The following is a 21,658-nucleotide window of genomic DNA, read 5'->3' on the forward strand; positions in this document are numbered from 1 at the left end:
TTTCTTAAGCTCACACAACAGAGAGTGCAGACAGCAGTAAATAAATTCAGCATAGACTGGCGAAACTGGGAACATGCTAAAAACAAAGCTCTAATGTAGGCAATGTCATTGGGCACCTCTAGTCCTACATTTGCTTGCTTTCTGAAAAGCACATCATTTGCGAGGCAATGTAAATTTTTTGTGAGGTCATGCAAAACATTTGTGAGGGAATGTAAATGACGCAATGTAACTTTTTTTTGACCACAGTCCCTTAAGGGCTCAGTAGGTTGACTGATCTAGTTTAGTTTTGTTCATTTTTTTCTCAGGAGGAAATTTCAGTCATGAGTCTCAAATCTGAGTTGAGTTGCGAGTCACTTTAGGGCGAATCCGACTCAAGTTGCGAGTCAGTCTACATGCAACTTGAGTCTGAGTCAATGAGTTGACTCCCCATTTTGGTTTAGTACATACACATTGACTGCACTTATATGTGTGGGTGTTTTGATGAATCCAGCACTTTGGCTTCTGTTATAAACGCTCAAGTAAACATTTTCTGTCATGATCATTAATATGATAAAGATTGTGACTTGGCATATTCCTTAAAAGTCTTGTGTAATCTAATCAGATTGTAAAATACATGTACGGTTTTCACCGAATTATATAAAGTATGACCACCCAATTTAAGATTCAAGGGCAAAAGGTTTTACATCAATTAAGTGGTGCAATTTTAAAAAGTTTGGAGTGATGCAGTCATTATTATTCACACTCTCTAAAATGGCCTTGGGCTACAATTACACTGTTTGTTGATTGCTTTGTATAAGAGGCTCTTATCAACACCCCCTCTCGTGCCTAAAAAACTTTCTGCCACTGTTGCCTGCCTCAGTTGAGTGGCTCTTGGTGCAGTGGGGTTGATGGCCAGTGTTAATTACTTAAGTATGAATAATTCAGTCCAGTAATGGCTAGATGAGATGAAAAAGCCCACGGTCGATATGACCGTTCCATCCGAGAAGCCGAGGGGGTCCCCGAGGCGCACGCCTAGAGGGTGGACTGGCGATAGATGGCGAAGGGTTCTAAACCACAGACTGTGGAACTGAACCGCAGACCAAGTTTCTTTCAGTGTGCCTATTCAGCTCCTTTCCCTAAACCACCCACACCAGCTTGCCATTAACACCACGCATACTGAAGGAGCCATAGCTGCTAATGGCACGTCTGTGAAGCACATGGGAAATCTTAGCTAGCCCAATTGGTCATGTTTAACCTCTCATTGCTCTCATGGTGCCTCAGTTATAGGCATCACTGGAGCTGGAGACAGTGCAACTGATGGAGATGTCTAATGGAGGAATGAGGGAAAGGCTACTTATGAAGTAATGACTGCAGTGGGACACTGATAGAGCTCAGTATGTTCTAATTCCTTTCAGAATTTTCTAATTGAGACAGTAAACTCCTCCTGAGCATATAATGGCCTTAGAATATCATTAAAGGAATACCCCAGGGCCACTCTAATCACTATCCGTCATATCTGTAGCATACAATGTTTTTCTATATATATTTAAAGTAAACGTGTTTACAAAACTCATTGAACACCCTTCCTTTATTTAATTCCCATTAAGTATAATCTATTCATTGTTCAGTAAAAGCAAAAAAATACTTAACAGAAAATTACACAGATGCTAGAAAAATAACAGAACGCATGAAATGACCAGGTGTAAAGAGGGCCTGCGATATTTTCCAACACATCCAAAGTTCAGTCTTAGAAGATAGTTGCATTTTTTGTTCCACACGATTCAAGTAATCCCAAATACATTCAGTCATTTGGACCCTGGGGTGGACAGTCTATTATTCTGAGAATGCCAGCAGATGCTTTGTTTGATTTGCAAATTTTGCCTTTATAGAAAGAAACACCTGTGGATTTTTTCAGATCTAAAGTAAGAGTGGAGCTTGATTTATTCCCCCCTCTCTCTCAAAGATGATATATGGTCTATCAGGTTGATAAACCTGACATGGCTGTCAGGAGTCTCATTTTCTCTATATCTTTAACAACTCCAATTATAGAAATATCTATTGTAAAATGAGGAACTTGTACATAATGGTTATTTTGACCCAATAACTGGAAAATGATGTTTGATTTTTTTGCACAGTACTGTATAATTGAAGCCAATGGAGGTGATGGCTTCTATTATAAGAATGTTTGAATGCTGCAGGATTCCTTTAAAACTTCAAACCTGGTCCTGAGCCTGCAATTTAAACTTTAAACACAAATATTTACCAGTAAAGATTAATAAATGAACACAACTGTCAAAATATGGTAGAGGCCCAGATTTGGATGTTTATTCTCTAACAGCTAATGTGAGTTGTCTGCTAAAGCAGGTCAAAATTTTAGCAGACAGCCAAGTATTTTTAAATTACCCCACCTTGCATTCGTTATGGCTTTCCTGCACAAAACAACCCCTGAGTCCTCTGACACAGTAATTGGAGTATGAGCGCCATCTAGTGGAGCATGAAGGCACCAAAAATCATTTCAAATCACCAGAAGGTGGTGAGGTAACATTTAATGTCAGTTACCTTGCACAATATTTCTTTAATTCTGACTTAATTTGAGCATATTAGGGAAAACAGTGACTAAATCATTCATTCTTAATGAAGGTTCATAATAGTATTTTCGTGCTGGATGATATGTCTGTCTGAAGGATTCATTCACAGTTTTCTGTTGTCCACATTCCTAGAATTGATCAGGGACATTAGTTACATCAGATTTAATTACTTAAATGAACAGTTAAAACCAAATTAGTGTTTGCCTCAATTATAGTGCATCTGCAATTATAATCTACTGCCAGATGGGGAAAGGGTGCTGTTAATGTTTAAGTGATTGTGAATAGACTTCACAATAACCCTTCTTCCTCACACACACATATTCAAATACTCTCTAATGCACACACACACTCACTCACTCTCACATATGCAAACTGCAAAACTGTTTGCGTGGGTAGAACAAACATAGTAGCTGCACTTTGGAGTTCGGGCTGAGGTTATATGGCCCCCGACTGAAGCGTGGTAAAGGACTAAATCTGCTTTTGGTAGGCATGGCAATACTCTCTCTGCTTCTGCTGTCAGGGGTGCTGCTACAGCAAAGCTTACACATTTCAGCAGGTGAGACCATCCTACGCCTCATATTACACTTCAACTGCTCTACCATGCTTAAATGGATGTTGTGGGTTTCAATAGAGGCCACATACTTCACCCTTAAAAATGAGGGTTCACACTGTCTGGCTTGTGCATTCTAGGAGAAAACTAATTGGTTTAGAACTTCAACATCATGTGGAACTTGTTTATTTGCTTGGACATTTTCTGATCCTAAATACATGAGGTATGGGTGTGTTTAAAATCTACTAATACAACAATAACCACCCAGGCCAAAATAAAGGACTGCTCGGAAGTATTAGGCCACTAGATATAATTCTATTTAAAGCTATTTATTTACACAGTAATTGTTTGCTTGCTTTGAAAAACACTAACATCTGTGTTTTTATGTCTGTCAGGGTGTTTATTTCACCTTTTCTCTTTAAACTTCTCTTTGAAATAGCCCAGTAATTGTAGTTGCCAACTAATCAATACCTGAAATCAAAATGGACCTTTTTTTACTTTGTTTGTTTATGTCTCTGGTCATATTGAGCAGAATTCATCATAGTAAATCATTTATAAGACCAAATTCCTCTTTCCCACAATCTTCCACCAAAATCTGATATCTACTGCTCTCCGGTAATACATGATTTCTGAACCATGTTGTTTTTCACATTATTATACTTTGCTATGTTAAATCAAATAAGTTGATGATGGAACTACATGGATCCATGAAGTGGCTGAAGATGTAGACTAAAAAGAAGAGCAACTTAACCTGTATTCTTCTAATGATCTCACAAAATAACAGTGAATGTTTAGTCTTACTTTTTACTGTATTTGACAGATACTAAAACATTTGTAAGCCTAATCTGTCGCATTTGTAGGATACTGTCAGTTACCACAGACAACAAGTTACTTCACATTTACTTCAAAACAATGGGACATAACTGCTCACCATGTGGCCATGAGGGATGGGGATGCAGTCTTGCTTCCATCTCTAAAATGCAGAGGTGCAGTTAAAATAAGGCTCTGCCTATGGACTAAAACTCATTAGGCCAGATACATAATACTTGGCAGTAACAGTGCTACGCCAGGCAAAGTGTATGAGACAGTAATAGCTTATTCATTAAGTTACCATGGTGGTTCTTAGCATGCTGGTGTCTTAACACTGTGGAATTTTCACCAGTGTCCTATACATGAGCCAAATAAATCTACATGTAAATGAGGTCATGCATATTAATACTCCATACCAAGTGAAGCTTCGGTTGGCTGTCAAAATTGAAGAAACAAAACAAAGAAACAGGCTTGTAACACCAAATTTCTCAGAAACAGAGCAATGAATTTTAAAGGTGCTGACATGTTGGTAAATAAATCGTTTGGTAAAGATATTGTTAACTATTAATCAAGAAATGAGGTGTTACCTGTCGGAAAATGACACAAACAAAATTCTAATCATTTTAACATCTTAAAATTCAACTTTTAATTGAATTACATTTTAATAGTGGGAATTATATTTTAGCATGTAAGAAAGATTCTTATTGGGAAAAACTACAATCTCTTTTCAGTTCATTGTAATTAGTTTAACATGAGGTATTTTTTTATAACACTTAAAAATCACAGATAGAGATGCTGAAATTCTAATTATTATGGCAAGCTTTTATTTGCAACTTTTCTTGATCTCACTAATTTGGTTTACACGTGTGAATATACATTTCAACTAGTTAATATTTAATGAGAAATTGATTTGCACATGTGGAAATGTAAATATTAACAAATTCAGTTTTGACTTGTAAGAAAAAATTGCAATTGTAAATTTCTTTGAAAATCCTTAGTAATTCAAAAAATAGGATTCAGTGCTAACTCAGTCAGTTTGAACATGTAAGAAGAAGCTCAACATGTCACATTACTCTTCACTTATTTGGATTACAACCTGAACCTGCTTTCCACTCACTGGAGGGGGATTCACCATACATTGAAATTAATGCAGGAAAAAGAGGCAGCTTTAAATTCAGTGCCAGTTAAATTTGTCAATCTGAAATCAGTTTCAAGTGAGTCTTTTTTCTCCTCTATTCTCCTACTGCAGCAGGTAGGTTTGTTATGCTGCTCCATCCAAATGGATCAAAAAGAGTCTTCTAAAGATATTGATTAAGCTGTATGTGTGATTTGTTGCATGCGATATGACACAAGTTTGAAAACATTGTAGCACATGTCATTTAATCTATATCAGTTTCTTACAGGGAAAATTACCCTCAGAGTGCTTCAGGCCTTATTTTTTGCAGGATTGTGTCGCATTATGAATCTCTGCTAGCATATGTGAATGAACAAAACACACAGCCTCTTCTCAAATCACAGGAAACCATATGATTATCCTCATTTATGAATGAGCAAACATATTAACACCACGCTATTTGCCCTAATCATCACAGTAAATACAGCATTTTATAAATTTGGCCCATGTTTTGTGTTTTAGCAGTGACATTTTTTATTTATTGAAAAAAAAACACATTTAAAATGTAAATTTTTCAACTTCGCAAACATATATTTTTAAAAACAACATTAAAGAAATATAAGTATTGTTTTCACAGGTTTAAATTTAGGTGTTAGGACTTGGAACAGACACCTCCCAATTAAAAGCACCTTATAAATGATGACTTTGTATACATGTAGCTTAAAATATATCTATATATAAATATACTGAGGTCTAAATACTGATATACTTATATTTTATTTTTTACTGTGAGACTTCCATTTGAATAATTCAGTAGAATGGTCTGTATATGAGTGTATTTTGGTCAACTGGTCTCACGTGTCAGAGAAACGTCAAAATTGTTGTCTGTGGTAATGAACTGCATACTACAGATCCAGCATATATTCAATGATTATTTGCATTTATTGTAATTATATTTAATTAAGGTAAAATAGACTTACTGCACCAATAAATAGTTTTAAACAATTATGTTTGGCTGGTCTAAGATTTTTGCACAGTACTGGATTATTTTTTTTTTTTAAGGTTAAATTTGCTCTCTCTTTCTCTCCGTTTCCCTGGCTGAAGCACCCAGGGCTGTGTTCCTGGATGAACAAGACGCAGATGCTGTTCTGCAGAGGAACAGGCGGGCCAACACAGGGGCTTTCGAGGAGTTTCTGCAAGGGAATGTGGAGAGGGAATGTATTGAGGAAAGGTGCAGTCTGGAGGAAGCCAGAGAAGCCTTTGAAAATGATGAGAAAACGGTGAATGAGAGACGAAGTCATATTACTGTACCAGACTCAGTGCTTTACTGAAATGTTCTGTCTTTTTTACAGCTTAATGGAGAGGCAGCTTTAAACTTGCAGGCTTGTGTTATGTTTTTCAGATGGAGTTCTGGGCAGGTTATGCTGGTATGACTTTGCTTAATTATTTACTGCAGTATTGACTAGAGCTTGCAGTTGTGTGTGTCTAAACTGCCAGGAGATAAACTGAGGACAAATCTGAGATGTAAAAAGTTAAAAGTGCTACACGTACTGGCTTATATTTTATATACAGTACTGTTTAAAAGTCAGAGACCACTCCAGTCTGAATTGCTAATAAGTACACGAAATTCATATTTCAGGAAACATTCCTAAGGAGATTAAATATAAGGTAAAAGGTGCTTCCACTAATTATAGGTGAGTTGCAAGGCCTGGTAGACTCAAACCATCAGATAAACAGTACTTAAAGCTTTCATCTTTGAGAGAAAATCAAGCTCCACTCTTTCTTCAGATCTGAAAAAATCCACAGGTTTTTCTGTCCGTCCTTCCTTTAAGAAGATTTTACTGAGAAAAGGGAATAGACAAAAATGAAGCTACTTCAGGATTATGAGGAAATGCAACCAATTTTAAAGACTGAACTTTCAAAGTGGAAAAATATCACTACAGATTTTAAAACTTGTAGCAAATCTCGTTTAAGATTGGGGTGGTAATAACGACAAAGAGTGGACACACTAAATAATGAAATGCTGATATTATATTTAGTTGTCGTGATTTCAGTGTAATTTTCTGTTAAAATATCTTTTCTGCTGATGTTGAAAAATTTACTTTTTGTAATTGACAGGATCTTAAATAAATGAAAGGTGGTCTCTGAGTTTTGCACAGCTTGTATTTGTATTATTTGTGAATAGATATTATGTTTTATCACTCAGAAGGGAACCCGTGTAAATCGGCACCGTGTAAGAATCAGGGCACGTGTGAGCTCCAGAAGGGGGCTTATGTCTGTACCTGCTCAACAGGCTTCACTGGAAAGAACTGTGAAATAGGTGAGACCAAAGTTCTCTCCAGACTGCTGGCTGAGGTGCAGTTCCTGTCAACTGAATGTTGAAAACAGCACAGGTTACTCAGTGCAACATGCCAGTGTTGGACAAGATGATCTTGCTGATGACTATAAATGTTTCCCAGCATGACGAAACTGTTTGTTTGCACTGCGCAGTGGCGCCCAGGCAGTGTGATGTGAATAATGGAGGCTGCATGCATTTCTGTTCTCCGGTTGGAAATCGGAGGGCAGAGTGTTCCTGTGCTCTTGGGTACAAGCTGGTGGGGGAGGTCAAGTGTCAGCCTGAAGGTAATCTAATTACACTGCCCTCTGGTGAGCGTCACAGAATGATTATTGTTCAGATTATTGTCTTCCAAAGGAGTTCAGTTGAATCCAATGACCTTTTCTACACCATCTTTTTAAGTTTCCAATACTGTCTTAAGCCATGAGTTTCCTGTTCCACAGGGCCTTAATGCAATAGTTTGGTAGTCAAACACATCTGATTCAGTGCAGTAGGTGCTGTAGGTCTGTTCGAGCAGGATAGTTATGCTGTGCTGGACTCTGGAAATGAACACTTCTGCCTTATGCAGATGTAGTGCTAAACAATTAGAATTTTCACATCTTTTCGTCTAATTTGTAGCTTTTTGTACAACTGAAAATAATTTTCAGCCAATTTTAAAGCATTTCTTTTCAGTAGCTGGGTTTAACATAAAAAATATATAAAAAGAGGATGTAGAGGATGTTTACTTATGTTACTCATTCAATGAAATGTAATTTGACCAGGGTGCTCAAACCTCTGTGTATGACTGTATATGTATATGTGCATTGCCAGTGAAGTTTCCCTGTGGCATAAGAAAAGCAAGCATAGGCGGCTCTACCAGATCATTAGGCATCACCACAGCAAACAGCACAGCGGGCAATAATAAGAGAGTTCCAGTCCCTCAAGCACCCATGACCAACCTCACCTCCAGCAAGACCATCAGCCTGACCACCAGCCAGGTGAATAAGAGCCACAAAATCTTGCCATCTCGCTCCAAATTACCCTTGTGGATGCACAACACTACAGAGCCACTCAACACAAGGATCCGCATCGTTGGTGGAAGCCAAGCAGCGCCGGGAGAAATTCCCTGGCAGGTACTGATAGCATGAGTCATGGATCTCATCAGTTTTTACTTACATTACTGTACTTCCCCAGAACTAATGCAGCTCAAATAGGGCTTTAAGTGCTCACAATGCATCACTCAGCACTGGAGCAGCAGTGATGATGGAATAATCATTCCAAATCTTAAATAATATTATTTACACAGTTTATAACCTAACCTGGCTGACTGCTGTACTGTAGGTGGCACTGGTGATGAACTCCACACAGCAGGTGTTCTGTGGGGGCTCCATTGTGAGTGAGCTGTGGGTCATTACTGCAGCCCACTGTCTAGAGGAGTGCAAAGATAAAGACTTTATTGTCAGAGTGGGTAAGTCTCTAGAGATTCTAAACCTACATCACCCCTGCCTTGTTGTTCATGCTTTCTTTGCACTAAAAACGGTTCCAACTGATCAGGTGATTAAAGAAGTAGTTTTGCAAAAAAAATAATTAATATACTTTTCCCCTTACCTCAAAAATAGTTAAACAGCTTAGATATGTTAGGTGTCCAACGTTTGCTCCAGAGCTACAAGACTAATGTAGCTAACAGGTAATGGCTAACATCAGGTAAGAGTTAAAAGATCTCAAATAGGTTTGCTTATGTGTTTTCTCACACTGTATGCATGCTGTTAACTATAGAAAAGGAAAAAGGAATGCTGCCTAGCTAAAAACAGTAACACTCTTTCCCTTCGTAAAAGTAACAATGTGTAAGTTTTGGGAATTTTTTAGATTTAGAGACCTTTCTGGTAGAAATGTGTAACTGCATGCAACATGAGGAAGAACATTTTGTAACAATGACTGTAAATGAGAGTAAATTAGTAGATGATAAATTATTTTGAAATTTACAGGGTGACTCGCCACAGCACATGGTCTTATTCCTCCTGACTCAGTAATGATACTTCTTTCAATTTCAACAAAAATGTACATAGTGCAGCTTTAATTAACGTGATTTAACTGCACTTATTGAAATAATTGACAAAGAAACAATAGTAAACAGAGCAGGGCTACTTCAGGAAAAGAACTAAGAACCACTGTCCTAAACCAACAGCAAATGAGCAACTTCACCATGGAACAGCTTAATTACAGAAGAGATACAGTTAAACGCCTGAGGGGCTGACTTAGTAATTAAGTCTACAGTGGGTATTCTCAATGATATGGTCTAGACAGCTTCATCTAAAACTGGTTTAGGCTGTCAGACTCAACCACATGTTTTGCAGGCGAACATGACGTTTCCAAAAAGGACAGCACGGAGCAGGACCTGGGGGTGGAGAAGAGAGTTGTGCACCCTCGCTACAACCCTGCCGTCAGCTTGTACAACCATGACGTGGCCCTGCTCCGGCTGCGCAGCCCCATTAGATTCTCTGAGCATGTAGGGCCAATTTGCCTGGGGCCCAAAGCCTTCACTGAGTCTCTGCTGAACTTGGACTCTCTGGCTGTTGTGAGTGGCTGGGGCCGGCTGCGCTTTAACGGCCGGCCAGCAACAACACTGCAGAAGGTGGAGGTGCCGTTTGTGGATAGAAGTGAGTGTAAGGACAGCAGCAGTGATCGGATCACACACGTCATGTTCTGCGCCGGCTATTCAGACGGGGCCAAGGACGCATGCCAGGGGGACAGTGGGGGGCCTCACGCAAACCAGTTCCACAAGACATGGTTCCTGACTGGCATCGTCAGCTGGGGAGAAGAATGTGCAAAGAAAGGAAAGTACGGGGTGTACACACGAGTGGGCAGCTACTATAAGTGGATACAGTACATGATGGGGATCCTCAAAAAAGCACCACTCAATGACGTTGAGATGTGATTTCCACAACTGTCACTTTGAGGACTAATATTTAGACCATTTGTTTGGAACCATTTCATATTAATAAAATACAAAACAATGTAATACAGTGATATAAATAGTGTAAACTTGATGCCAGAATGTTGTATACTTTTATGCAGAGTTTGAACACTCCTGCTCAAACTACACGTTTTATCGATTTTCTGAGAAGTTAACTCATTCTCTACAGAAAAAAAAGCTTAAATCAGGGATTTTTCTACAAATATTAGTTTGCAATTTTTATTTAACATATTTTTGCAACTATTTATTTAACATATTTTTTTGTTAAATATATTTAACACATTGAGAAAAAATATAAAATATAGAATGTGCCTTAACTTTTTCACAGGCCACAGTTTATGTTTTATTGTTTTTTTTGCAATATGTTAAATTCAGCAAATAAACAGTGATTAAAATGTGCAGCAGTGTGTTCTCTGTAGAGGATGTGTTAACTTATTTTCACAAATCACTAAACCGTGTAATTTGACCAGGGGTGCGTAACCTTCTGTAGGCGGCTGTATTTTTATATGTTGTATACAGTATTTCAAGAAATTGGGGAACAATCCAAAGCTATTGAAAGATAAATGAAGAGATAGGTATCATATAATAGTAACAATCCATTTAACATAGTTGCCGAAGGCATTCTGCATATTCATTTATTAGAAACTTCATGACTGATGCTGTACAGCGTTCTCAGTTTTAGAATCAGCTACAGGTCTGTTCATCATAGCGGACACACCTAATATTTTTTAAAGCTTTCAATGAATTATGTGACTAAAGTCATGTCTGCATTTCTATCTGTGGGAAAGACATTAAATAGGCGTACAAATTTTAATTGCAAGCTCACATTCAGTAACCCCAATGCCTGTACAATGTTCAAGGAAAAACAGAAGAGCAACTGTTTCTCAGATGGTTGAGAATATCAGTGTAGGTTGTGATCAGACTGTGTCAGCAAGAACAGTCCATTCTCAATTACCCAGAGAGGGATATTACAGTAGGGCTGCAGTGCATTATCCCCTCATTACAGAGATGAATGCACATTTGAGAATTCAGTGTTGTAAAAAACATAGACGCTGCTCTACAGAGATGTGGAAAAAGTATATGGTCCTTGGCCTTATTCTCCATAAATGGGCGGAATGCATGTACAGCATACACCAACAGAACATTACAGGCCTGAATGCTTGACCCTGTCCAGTGGCTCTGTTACGCCGTGGGGGGGCATTTGGCTGGTAAACATTTGCATTTAGAGAGAAGAGTCACTGCAGATAAATGCAATGTTGTTGTGACTGATCACTTTTATTCTATGATGAAACATTTTTACCCTGATGGGAGTGGATGACAGGATGACCATACCCCCATCCAGAGGGCATGAGTGTTAATCAAGTATGTAAATGATGCAAATCAAATACTATGGCCTTCATAGTCACCTGATCTCAACACAACTGAACACCTATGTCAGATTTTGGATGTTAGACTGAGTTCTCCAACATTACAACTAAAACACCAATTGAGGGAATATGTTGTTGGAAGAATGGAAGTCCATCCGTCGTGCATATTTACAGAGACTTGTAGAATCAATATCAAAGTGCATTTAACTCTGTTAACTGCTTCACTGTACTGTCTGAATTTCATTTGTCCTCCAAACAATATGCATGCAATAAGTGCATTTTTAAAGTTCTTAAAGGGGTTCTGGTGAGGTTCTAGCCATAAGTCCAAGAATTCCACAGGTTGTGGAACAAGCTGTAGCTACAGTGCAATAAGTGAATGACCAGGTAATTTGGTCTAAATGGTAAAGAGGAGATTTATGGCCTGCTGTCTTGTATAATACATATTAATAAAAATGTACCGTGCCTTTAAGACTGATGTATGTAAATGAGTTCTGTTTTAAATGGCTTCACTGTATTGTGCCTCATTCAAAAAACACTGGCCTGAAACATTTATTGAACCGGTTGATATAAACTGAGTTTATGGCATCACAAAACAATGAATTTAAAACAAGCTGTCAGCTTAGTTTCCACATATGGACTACAGGGATTGAGGAGTGACTGGCTCTTTGATGTATACATACAACATTAAAACATTTTAGTTCTCTATGATATGGGCCCTTTAAGGAGAGCATAAAAATAGCCTGGTCATTTAAATGCGCATCATGTTTAGACCCACTTGTACTGGACAGGCAGAAATCATTTTAGAAAGGACAAATTCATCTCACAGAGCCTGAAAAGTAAGCAGCTCCGCAGCTTTGAACTTGCACACTTCAGAGAGAGGAGGAGGAATGGGGGATAGCCGAGAATATCTGACACTTGGAACCTACTTAAGATTTCAACTGTGTGCCTAAAAAGACTCACGGCCCAGTTCAGAAAAAATCACTGGATCTCCCCCATCACCTCTGGAGACCTGACAGCACTCCCACCCTGTCTTTCAATGCAAAGTCTGTTCCCAGATGTATTCTGGCTTTCAGTGCCCTCCCTTATTTTATATAGCCTATGCTATATACAATAAGAGTGCTATTAAACAGTGGTAAGTAAAGAAACTATATTTTAGTTTAATGCTGCCTTTTTGTTGGCTTTTGCCAAATAAGCACAATGTAAACACTTTCAGATTCAGCATGATCTTATATCAGAATGACTGTTATAAATATTTTATAGCATTAGAGTCTCGATTTATAATGTATTGTTAGTGCTGTAATACTTGATGTGCAGTCACAGACTCCTGTCTGGATTCAAGATGTTTTTGGACTCATTAGAATTTCAAACTTGTTACCAAATTTAGTGTCAAGTTCTTTTAAAAAATATTTCTGTTGTCTTCTGCCATCACTGCATCCATTTAAGTTTAATTTAGCCAGCTGAATTTGGCAGTGGTTGGATTCATTCAGAGCTCTATTAAATCTACTTTATTAGACACTCCTACCTTGCTGGTCCACCTTGTAGACAAAAAAGTTAGAAAGATCTGTTGCTGCACAGCTTGTGTTAGTCATCCTCAGAGGCATCACTACAGGTTCATGTAAGGGGGGGTCTAAGCCTTTACTAGGCTGGGGCATGGTCCCCAAAAATTATTTTTTAATGTCCCCAGAAATGTTTACAATGCACTTTAAGAGTACAAAAGGCCAGATAATGTCTTGAATACTCAGTTAAGTTATCAAAAAATGGTTCTTTGGTCAAACTGACGCACAGCAGACCTGTCTCTTAGTCTCATAGTTTGTATTAAGCACAGAGCTAGTATAAAAAAACGCCATATCCATCCACTTACAACAGGCACAGATCAAGCAAAGGTACTGAAGTCAAACAATGCTATTTCCTCTCACTTAGATCAGCTGCAAGGTCCTAAGCATATTATTCAGAGACACAGATTATAGTTCAGTCTCAGTTGGTGTAATCAGAAAGAGTGTGGTTTTGCTCTGTAGGTATGTTAATTTAATGGTCATGGTAACAGTTATTATATCTTCTCATTTTAGTTCAATTAAACTCAGTATTAATTTTATTTGAAACTTTATTCAACTCTCCCTCTCTTTCTACTTGATCAACTTCCATCAGATCTGCTCCTTTAGTCCTGTCAGTCTCCTTCAGCTTCTTTTTCTACCCCCCTTCCAGTGTTTAGAAATACATTCCTTTTATTTAACTCAGATTTACATGAACACAAGGGGAAAAAGACGATCAATCAATTTCTTTCTTTTTTTTTACTGGTAAAAACCTTCTCATCTAACTGGCTTTGGATGGAGTTGCTGCCTCTTAATTTCCATTTACAGGTTGAGGAATGGAGATAGAAAACTGTTATGATCTTTTCACACAAAGCTGAATCCGCTTCTTGTTTGATTTTTTCCATTCCACCTTAAATCCTGCAGTTTCATTCTGGCGCCTCGCAGCAAGAAAATTCAAGCAAGAATCTGGTGAATAGGAACAACATCAGCCTCATCCTTTTCACTGACTTTAATGTACTGTAAACAAGAACACTGTTCAAAATACTTCAGAGAAATCTAATATCAAACAATATAAAGGGCTGTCAATAACATTATTTCTACCATGCTTGCTTGTTCACAGTCTGCACACACTATGAACTGAGGATAAACTAGTTGGCTTGTCAACTAGTTTGCTAATGTAAGCGTCAGCCTAGCCTCTCTTTTTTTTTACCTCATTTAAACCCAAATTAACTGACGTTAGCTACCAAGAGTTAAGCAACCAAGTAAAAAGACAGACGTCCAGCTACACTGACCATAATTTGCCACAAATCCATATTGTAGGTGAATATGTTCACTCTGTGTATCGTAGATGTTGAATAAGGTGTAATGTTTATTGCCCTGTGATGGACTGGCGACCTGTCAAGGGTGTATCCTGCCTTTCGCCCATTGACAGCTGGGATAGGCTCCAGCACCCCCCGCGGCCCAGAAGGAGAAGCGGGTTAGAAGACTACATTAGTCAATCACAGGAGAGGCAGACCATGTAGAGGCAGAGCCAGTTTGTGAGGAGCCTCGCAACTTCCTATTCCCCCAGTTATATTAAAAACAGGACTGCTCAACAGCAGAGGGCGCCCACGAGTGAGTCCTCACTGAATGGGAGTGAATGGCGCTCAATGGCTAAAAGTTTTACTTTAAAAAACGTTTATAATCAGTTTCCAAGAACGATTCTTTCAGTTTAGTTACAATTTCACTAAAAGTAAAGAAATCTTGCCTATATATTTCCTTTTTTCTACAGTAAACAGGTTTTGGGCAGCAAAAGGCGAGCATTACTGCTAGTGAGTGATGATTGATTGGCGAGCGGAGCAGCTCATTGGCTGTTCACGTTCACTGACGTCATGGACATGCATGAGGTGCAGTTTTAAACTTCTGTAGCTCGCGTTTAAAAGCTCTTTGAAATATATCAGCTGAGTTAAATGTTTCATGCTATTCCATGTTAAGGAAACGATTGTATTCTTTTATATTAAAATGTTTAAGCGTTTATAAACTATGACTGCTCAAATGCTCCGTATCAACCCATTCAGTTTGGACTCACTCGGGACTGCCCTCTAGCGGTTGAGAAACACGGAAGACATTGCAGAGTGGTAATTCTCCTCTCTACAAGTTCTCTGATAGAGATGGCTTTGAGCAGCAGCAGCGCCTCCTCCAGGTCGTGCCTTGCTATTACAGTCTATTGTGAATGAGGATAAACCATAGGTGATTTGCACTAGTACATTTACTTAGGAAGGGAGCTAGATCATATTTGGGGAGGGTCAAAGCGCCCCCGTAAATGTGGCCTAGCAACACTCAAGGTCATCCTCTAGTCCTTCATCAATCATCACAGGTTGCTGCCCATAGAACGGTGGTGGTTGGATATTTTTGGATGGTGGACTGTTCTCAGTCCAGCAGTGACCCTGATGTGTTTTTAAAACTCCAACAGCACTGGAATGTTAAAGTGTTTTCTGAATTTGCATCCGGTTTTGGTCTAAAGGCTGGCCTCAACACCATAAACTAGCAGGCTTGTCTCTTTCCAGTTTCGACCTCATTTGAACTGGATTGTCTCGGTCTTGGAGTAAGGTCTCAGAAAGGACTCAGAAATTGTTGCCAAGACCAGCCGAGTGCAGTGTCCCTGTCTGAGGTAAAAGAAAGTATTATTTTTGAATATGAAAAACAATAAATAAATAAACAGAATAAAACACTCCTTTCTCTGCATCAGAGGTTCTCACACATGTGCTACTCACAGCCCACACAAACAAACACAAAATCTTCTGTGGATTTAAGCAATCAGCTTGTCTTTTTCTCAGCTAATCAGAAGGCTGACTTGGGAGCTACTGAGTGCTGGATGGCTAAAGAGAGGAGAGCTGAAAACAGAGTTCTGGCTCAATTAAAAATTTTCCATTTATTAGAAAAGACCCCTGAGCAAAGAGCACTAATTTTCAGTTCTCAAGCCCTGAAATACAACTTCACTGCTGAAAGAAAAAAAAACAACTAGCAAAATTTTTGTCAAAACAATCAATGAGCTCGACATAAACAACAATGTTTTTTATAGCAAATATTCAAAAATGTTTGTCATATTTAAATTTACATTTGGTTAAATGTTTGTATTGTTTATATATTTCTGTAAAAAAAAAGAATCCATGATAAAAAATAAATCCATGGCATACTGGGGGATTGAAAACCACTGAAAAAAAAAATTAAAATCATAAAATCTGTTGGTTGAGGTAATTTCTTTTCACAGGATGGCTTAACTGAGCATTATTGGTTTATTGATGTTTATTGGTTTAAAAAATCAAACTTTTCTTAAGGAGAGATTGGAATGTTATTATTTTTATTATTATGATTTTATGATTTTATTTAATAATAAAAAAGATGTAGTTTATGTTAAATTGACTTTAGGTGGTGATATACATGTATATATATATATATATATATATATATATATATATATATATATATATATATATATAAAATCTGGTCTTGGTCTTGTCTCAGTCTTGGCCCCTCCTCAGATTTGATTCAGACTATGCTTTAGGGGTCTTGACAGCAACACTATCAATGCCCCAATGTTAAAAGACAGGAAAAGATAGAGAGGAAGAAATGTGGTCGTGTCAAGTTCAAATAATTTTTCTAGAAAATAATTTAATAATTTATTTAAATATATATTTTACATTTTACAATGGGCTGTACAAAAATGTAACAGATAACATTGCTACATTCACAATAAAGTCAATTTGCATACATATTCCCATTAAAACCAATAATTTAATAACATAACATAAAGCTACTCAGGCATATTAATTCAGAAGTAATGCAAGGTGTACAGTTAGAATATCCCGTATTGCCAGTCGCAGTGTGTTTAACGTTATAGAGACATGATTTCCAGAGGCTGGCAGAGCACTGCAAGAGAATAACTTGATAGCAAAATAAATAAATTAATAACATAAGAAATGTGTACTTTGGAGCTGCTCCTGCTGCGTCGCTGAACTCATTTCCACTTCAAACGCTGGTATATCAAAGGCAGCCCTCCAACTGGGGGCTTGATTTGATGTGGTAAATTCATATAAGTCTGCAATCAATATTTAATTAAGCGCTCGACACAGTGGGTACATTTCATGTTTGCGGTATGATCTCTAATAGGAAGCCTAGATTAGGGAGCACACACACACACACACACACGTGAGTGGGGAACCTGCTGCAGTTCAACTTGTGTGTTAATCTATGGGCCAGCTTGGGCCCTCGTCTCTTAGTTAATCATCAACTTCACACCCACAGGCTTGATGAAGGCATGGCTACATTAATGCTCAACAAACCAGCAGTCTGTGAGTGCTTTTAGAAGAGTAGGCTCATTCAGGACTTGTAGACATGCACACTTTTAAAATATCCAGTGGATCCTGCGACCTATAGTTTAATTAAAGTGCTTTTAAAACTCATTTCTGAGGTTTGGAGAGCTGCACTTATACACACAACATTGCTAATCAACTTCTGCAAGTAATAGAGAATATGAGATATATAGCACTGTGCAAAAGTCAGAGACCACCTTTCATTTATTTTATGTCCAGTCAAAACGACCACTAAGCATTCATCAAAGTTATTCATCAAAGATATAAATAATTATATATTAAAGGGGGGGGGGGGGTCAAAGAAAATCGACAGCTAGACTTAAACTATTAATGCCGATGCAAAACCTGGCACACCACCAAAACGGTCAATTTTCAGATAAACTGTACTTAAAACTTTCATCTGTCAGAGTTAGGAAATCAAGCTCTCTTTAGTTTTAGATCTATCCTTCCACTTAGAGAAGTTAACACAAATGAAACAAAGAAGCTGCTGTTGTCCTTAAAACAATGGAATGGTCACCCCAGATGGATTATTTGGACTGTGAGAGGAAGAAAATGCATCCAACTTCTGGGACTGAATTTTGGAGGTGTGGAAAAATATCCCTGCAGATTTCATCCACTAAAAAAACTGAAATCAACTCTCCCTAAAAGAATGGAAGCTGTAAAAAAAGGCAATGCATGGACACATTAAGTACCGAACGTTTTGATATTATATACATTTCATACGTTGCTAAAATCTGCTGTTACATATATTTTCTGCTTTTTTGCTGATACTGAAAAATAAATAACGTGTACTGAAAGACTCTTCTGACTGGAAATGAAACCAATTAAGCGTGGTCTCTAACTTTTTTACAATACTGTACATCGAGTTGCCGGTGTACCTTGTACCTACACTCATTGGCCATTTTATCAGGTGCACCTATCATAATGAGGCTCTTTGCAGGTATTCAACTACTGACCATAGCCCATGTGTTGCTGCACCATTTATTTTATTAATGAAAAGAGACTACCTTTATGGTTGTGGTATGGACGTGGTTGTTGTGGCATGAGGCAGGTGGTGTTATGAAATATTTACACAATGAATTTTTGCTGCTGGGATGGAAAAAGTCCTACCACCAGAATAATCTAGGCAACAGTGGTCCTGTGTTCAGAAATAGCCTAAAACGAGTACTTGTGCATGGCAAAAAAGAGTACAGTCTACCTGCACACTTACAAAGAGTATCAACCAACAAGGTAGTGTTTGTAATAAAATGGCCAGTAAGTGTGCACAGTGTTTAAAAACTCCCGCAATGTTTATAATACAACTGTAACATGCACTTCCACCCAGGACTGTCCATAAGCCAAATAATATCTGATGTGGTGGTCCCTTTTCAGTGAGTTTCGGGGCAGAGGATAGCTCATAAAACATACAGCAGATGGGTTACAGTCAGCAATTGTAAACCTACAAAGAGAACATATATGGGAGGTGTACCTGATAAAGCAGCCAGTGAGTGCAGATAGAAGGTAATATATTGGCCAATCAGTGTAGGGGAGTAAAGAAAGGCATTATGGCACTACACTTTTTGGCCTTAAAGGTCTCAAAGAGCTAAAGAAGAGTGTCTGTCTGAAGCATATGAGGAGCAAATGCATAGAGTACAGCAATCAGCACCTTCAACACACATGGTTGGGAAGCCAGAACATGATTATACACCCAATTAATTGTCAACAGCCTAATTAAAGAATGTCCATGGAGACTTGCCAGTGTTTATGTGAGGAGGAGAGCAAAAAGAGGTGAAAGGATGGTCACAGCAACAGAAGGCCACATCTGGAAGGATAATGATGGGCCACACTACAGCTGGTAGAACACTCCAGAGTTCACTAGGGTCAGGAGGACTGAAATGTGTTAACTGAGAAACAGATGACTACATCAAATGAGATGTGCATTTTGAAGATGTTGGACCTTCTGTAACTGAAGGTGAGGTCCACAGCAGCCAGAGGAAAAGGAAAAAGACAGAGGGATCTCATCTGATCCCAAAATGCTGGCAAGAGCTTGTACAGTACAATAAACCTGCTGATCCATTTGTCAGTGCCTGACATTAAAAAACATCTAGCTGGAAGACAAACCCAGGAAAAATCCCAGACAGGAGAACGTAGAATAAAGTACAGCAGTAATGTTCAGACGTGGTGGACAGAGTTCACACAGCTGTAAGGCTGGTTAGACTGAGGGCAACAGTTAGTCCAAACAGCATCAGATGTGTAGCTTCAGGGAGAGCTGAGCTTCCGGGCTTTCCGAGTCCCTGCTTCTGTAGAGAACATAGATCATTGCAGAGCACACCGCATAATACACAATAATATTTTAAGCATAATCCCTAAGCTCTGCATAAAAAAATTCTCCATACAGCACAATGCTGACGGTCAAGCTGAAGGACAGTAAACAGGCTCTATGTGGGTTTCCGGTCAAATGAACTCTCACCTCCCAGACGGCTATACCGCCCTCTGCTGCTGTTTCCCAGAATGATCTGCAGGCTGGCAGCAGGGATCCTGCCCTCCTGCCTTCGGCTCAGATTCTTCACCAGCCTATTACAGACCAATGGTCAGTTTTCCAACACTGTCAAACTACAAAGATTACATAAAGACAGTGCAGTTAATATACAACTGCACTGGAAGGCTTATTTCATCTATTGATTGACAGCAATGGTAAGGAGGGTAAAGATGCCTCTCTGTAAATCAGGGGAATCCAATCTTATCCGCAAAGGTCTGGAGAGGCTGCAGGATTTCATTTCAACAAAGTAGGACCACATATGATCAGCTGTTTAAAGACAAGAACTGATTAAACAAGTGGAATCAGGTGTGTGTCTGCCCATTTTGAATCAAAACTTGCAGCCACATCAGCCTTTTGTGGATAAGACTGGACACTCCTGCTGTAAAAGAAATGTGCCAACTCAACTGCGCTGATTTTGGAATCACAGAACTGATTTTAACAATTTTCACTAAAACATGCTAACCTTTAGCCCACACAATTCTCAGGCTACAGAGATGACTACTAATGTAAAACTCTACAAACAGATTTTTACTTTTTGTTCTGTCAGTATTCCATAACTCTGTATATATTTCTTTCAGTTACAATTACATGTTCAGTGTATTTTTAAATATAATTTCAAATCCGCCAAATGCTGGTGAAATCTGATATTTCATGATGCACTGAATCATTTCCTCGAATTAAAATGATTCAATTTGCAGTGTTTATGTTACTGTGCTCTGAAGCTAAACTAACGAGTAACCTAAATGTTAATAAGTGAGTGAGATTAGCACACACCACTGGCCGTCATTCTCCTCCTGCTGCAGCTGTATGACATCTCCACACTTGATGATGAGGTCATCAGGCCCGTATCTGCGGCAGTCTGCTAAGGCTCTGTACCTGCCTGGGGTCTGGAAAGAGATCAGGATGAAGCAATATTTCGGGGAAGAAGCGAAGACCACCAGTGAAGAGTATTTGAAGAGTATCTTAGCATAGTTAGTTAGCCGATTTTTTTGTATGAACACAAACAGATGAGTCGGTTTCATATGTGGTCAAAAACTAGACATGTATGCAAAACATGATCATGTGGCCTTTCTTTTTAAAAATCACACTTTATTTATGAGGCACATATCATAGTCGTCATCTCATCATTCAGTCTGTTCACACTGTTGCTGTTATGCTACCGGGGGGTATAGTAGAGTATAGTACTGTTACAAATCCAGAACTAGTCATGCCATGGTCAAGTACTTGTGACCACATAACAGAATTGTGAAAGTAGGCGGGTTTGGCTTGTGTGGTCACATGATTTCTCACGCAAATCCACCATCGCAAAGCTTCAAGTTCTGATTTACCTTTTACTCTGTGTTTGATTTTGTGTGATAGTCACAGACACCAAGTGTGGCTAGTTAGTGTATTTTTTTTTTTTTACATTGGTCATCTGACCCCAGTGACACATGACAATTCTGTGGTGATTGAGATTAACCAATTAGTGATGTGTATCATTAGTAGCTTCACCCAAACGTCCTGGTTTGGCATGCCTGGTACCCCAACAAGAAGGGTAAGCAGAAGTGAAATATTATATGCTGT

At 38.5% G+C, this 21,658-nt stretch overlaps 2 protein-coding genes across 12 annotated transcripts in view; one reads left to right on the forward strand and one right to left on the reverse strand.

Annotated features, from left to right (window-relative positions):
* Positions 1-2,942: 2,942 nt before the first annotated feature.
* f9a (coagulation factor IXa) lies at positions 2,943-10,374 on the forward strand. Its single transcript, XM_017707117.2, has 8 exons — positions 2,943-3,123; positions 6,146-6,321; positions 6,444-6,468; positions 7,248-7,361; positions 7,532-7,663; positions 8,187-8,488; positions 8,697-8,823; positions 9,710-10,374. The coding sequence occupies exons 1-8, from the start codon at positions 3,057-3,059 to the stop codon at positions 10,288-10,290; spliced, it is 1,524 nt and encodes a 507-aa protein (XP_017562606.1). The 5' UTR covers positions 2,943-3,056; the 3' UTR covers positions 10,291-10,374.
* A 6,547-nt stretch (positions 10,375-16,921) lies between these two features.
* The window catches only part of mcf2a (MCF.2 cell line derived transforming sequence a), a 46,945-nt gene continuing 42,208 nt past the window's right edge, over positions 16,922-21,658 (reverse strand). For 5 of the 11 annotated variants that reach the window (XM_017707120.2, XM_017707118.2, XM_017707122.2 and 2 more), the window contains 3 exons: positions 20,870-20,982; positions 20,027-20,130; positions 16,922-19,856 (listed from right to left, as the gene is read on the reverse strand). In XM_017707120.2, the coding sequence (XP_017562609.1) occupies positions 19,816-19,856; positions 20,027-20,130; positions 20,870-20,982 (258 nt within the window). In that variant the 3' untranslated portion in view covers positions 16,922-19,815. Of the gene's footprint in view, positions 19,857-20,026; positions 20,170-20,869; positions 20,983-21,658 lie in introns of those variants that run through there. The other 6 variants (XR_005130583.1, XR_001858261.2, XR_005130580.1 and 3 more) reach the window with 3 other exon arrangements.

The sequence above is a fragment of the Pygocentrus nattereri genome, chromosome 8 (assembly GCF_015220715.1).
Source record: "Pygocentrus nattereri isolate fPygNat1 chromosome 8, fPygNat1.pri, whole genome shotgun sequence".
NCBI lineage: Eukaryota > Metazoa > Chordata > Actinopteri > Characiformes > Serrasalmidae > Pygocentrus > Pygocentrus nattereri.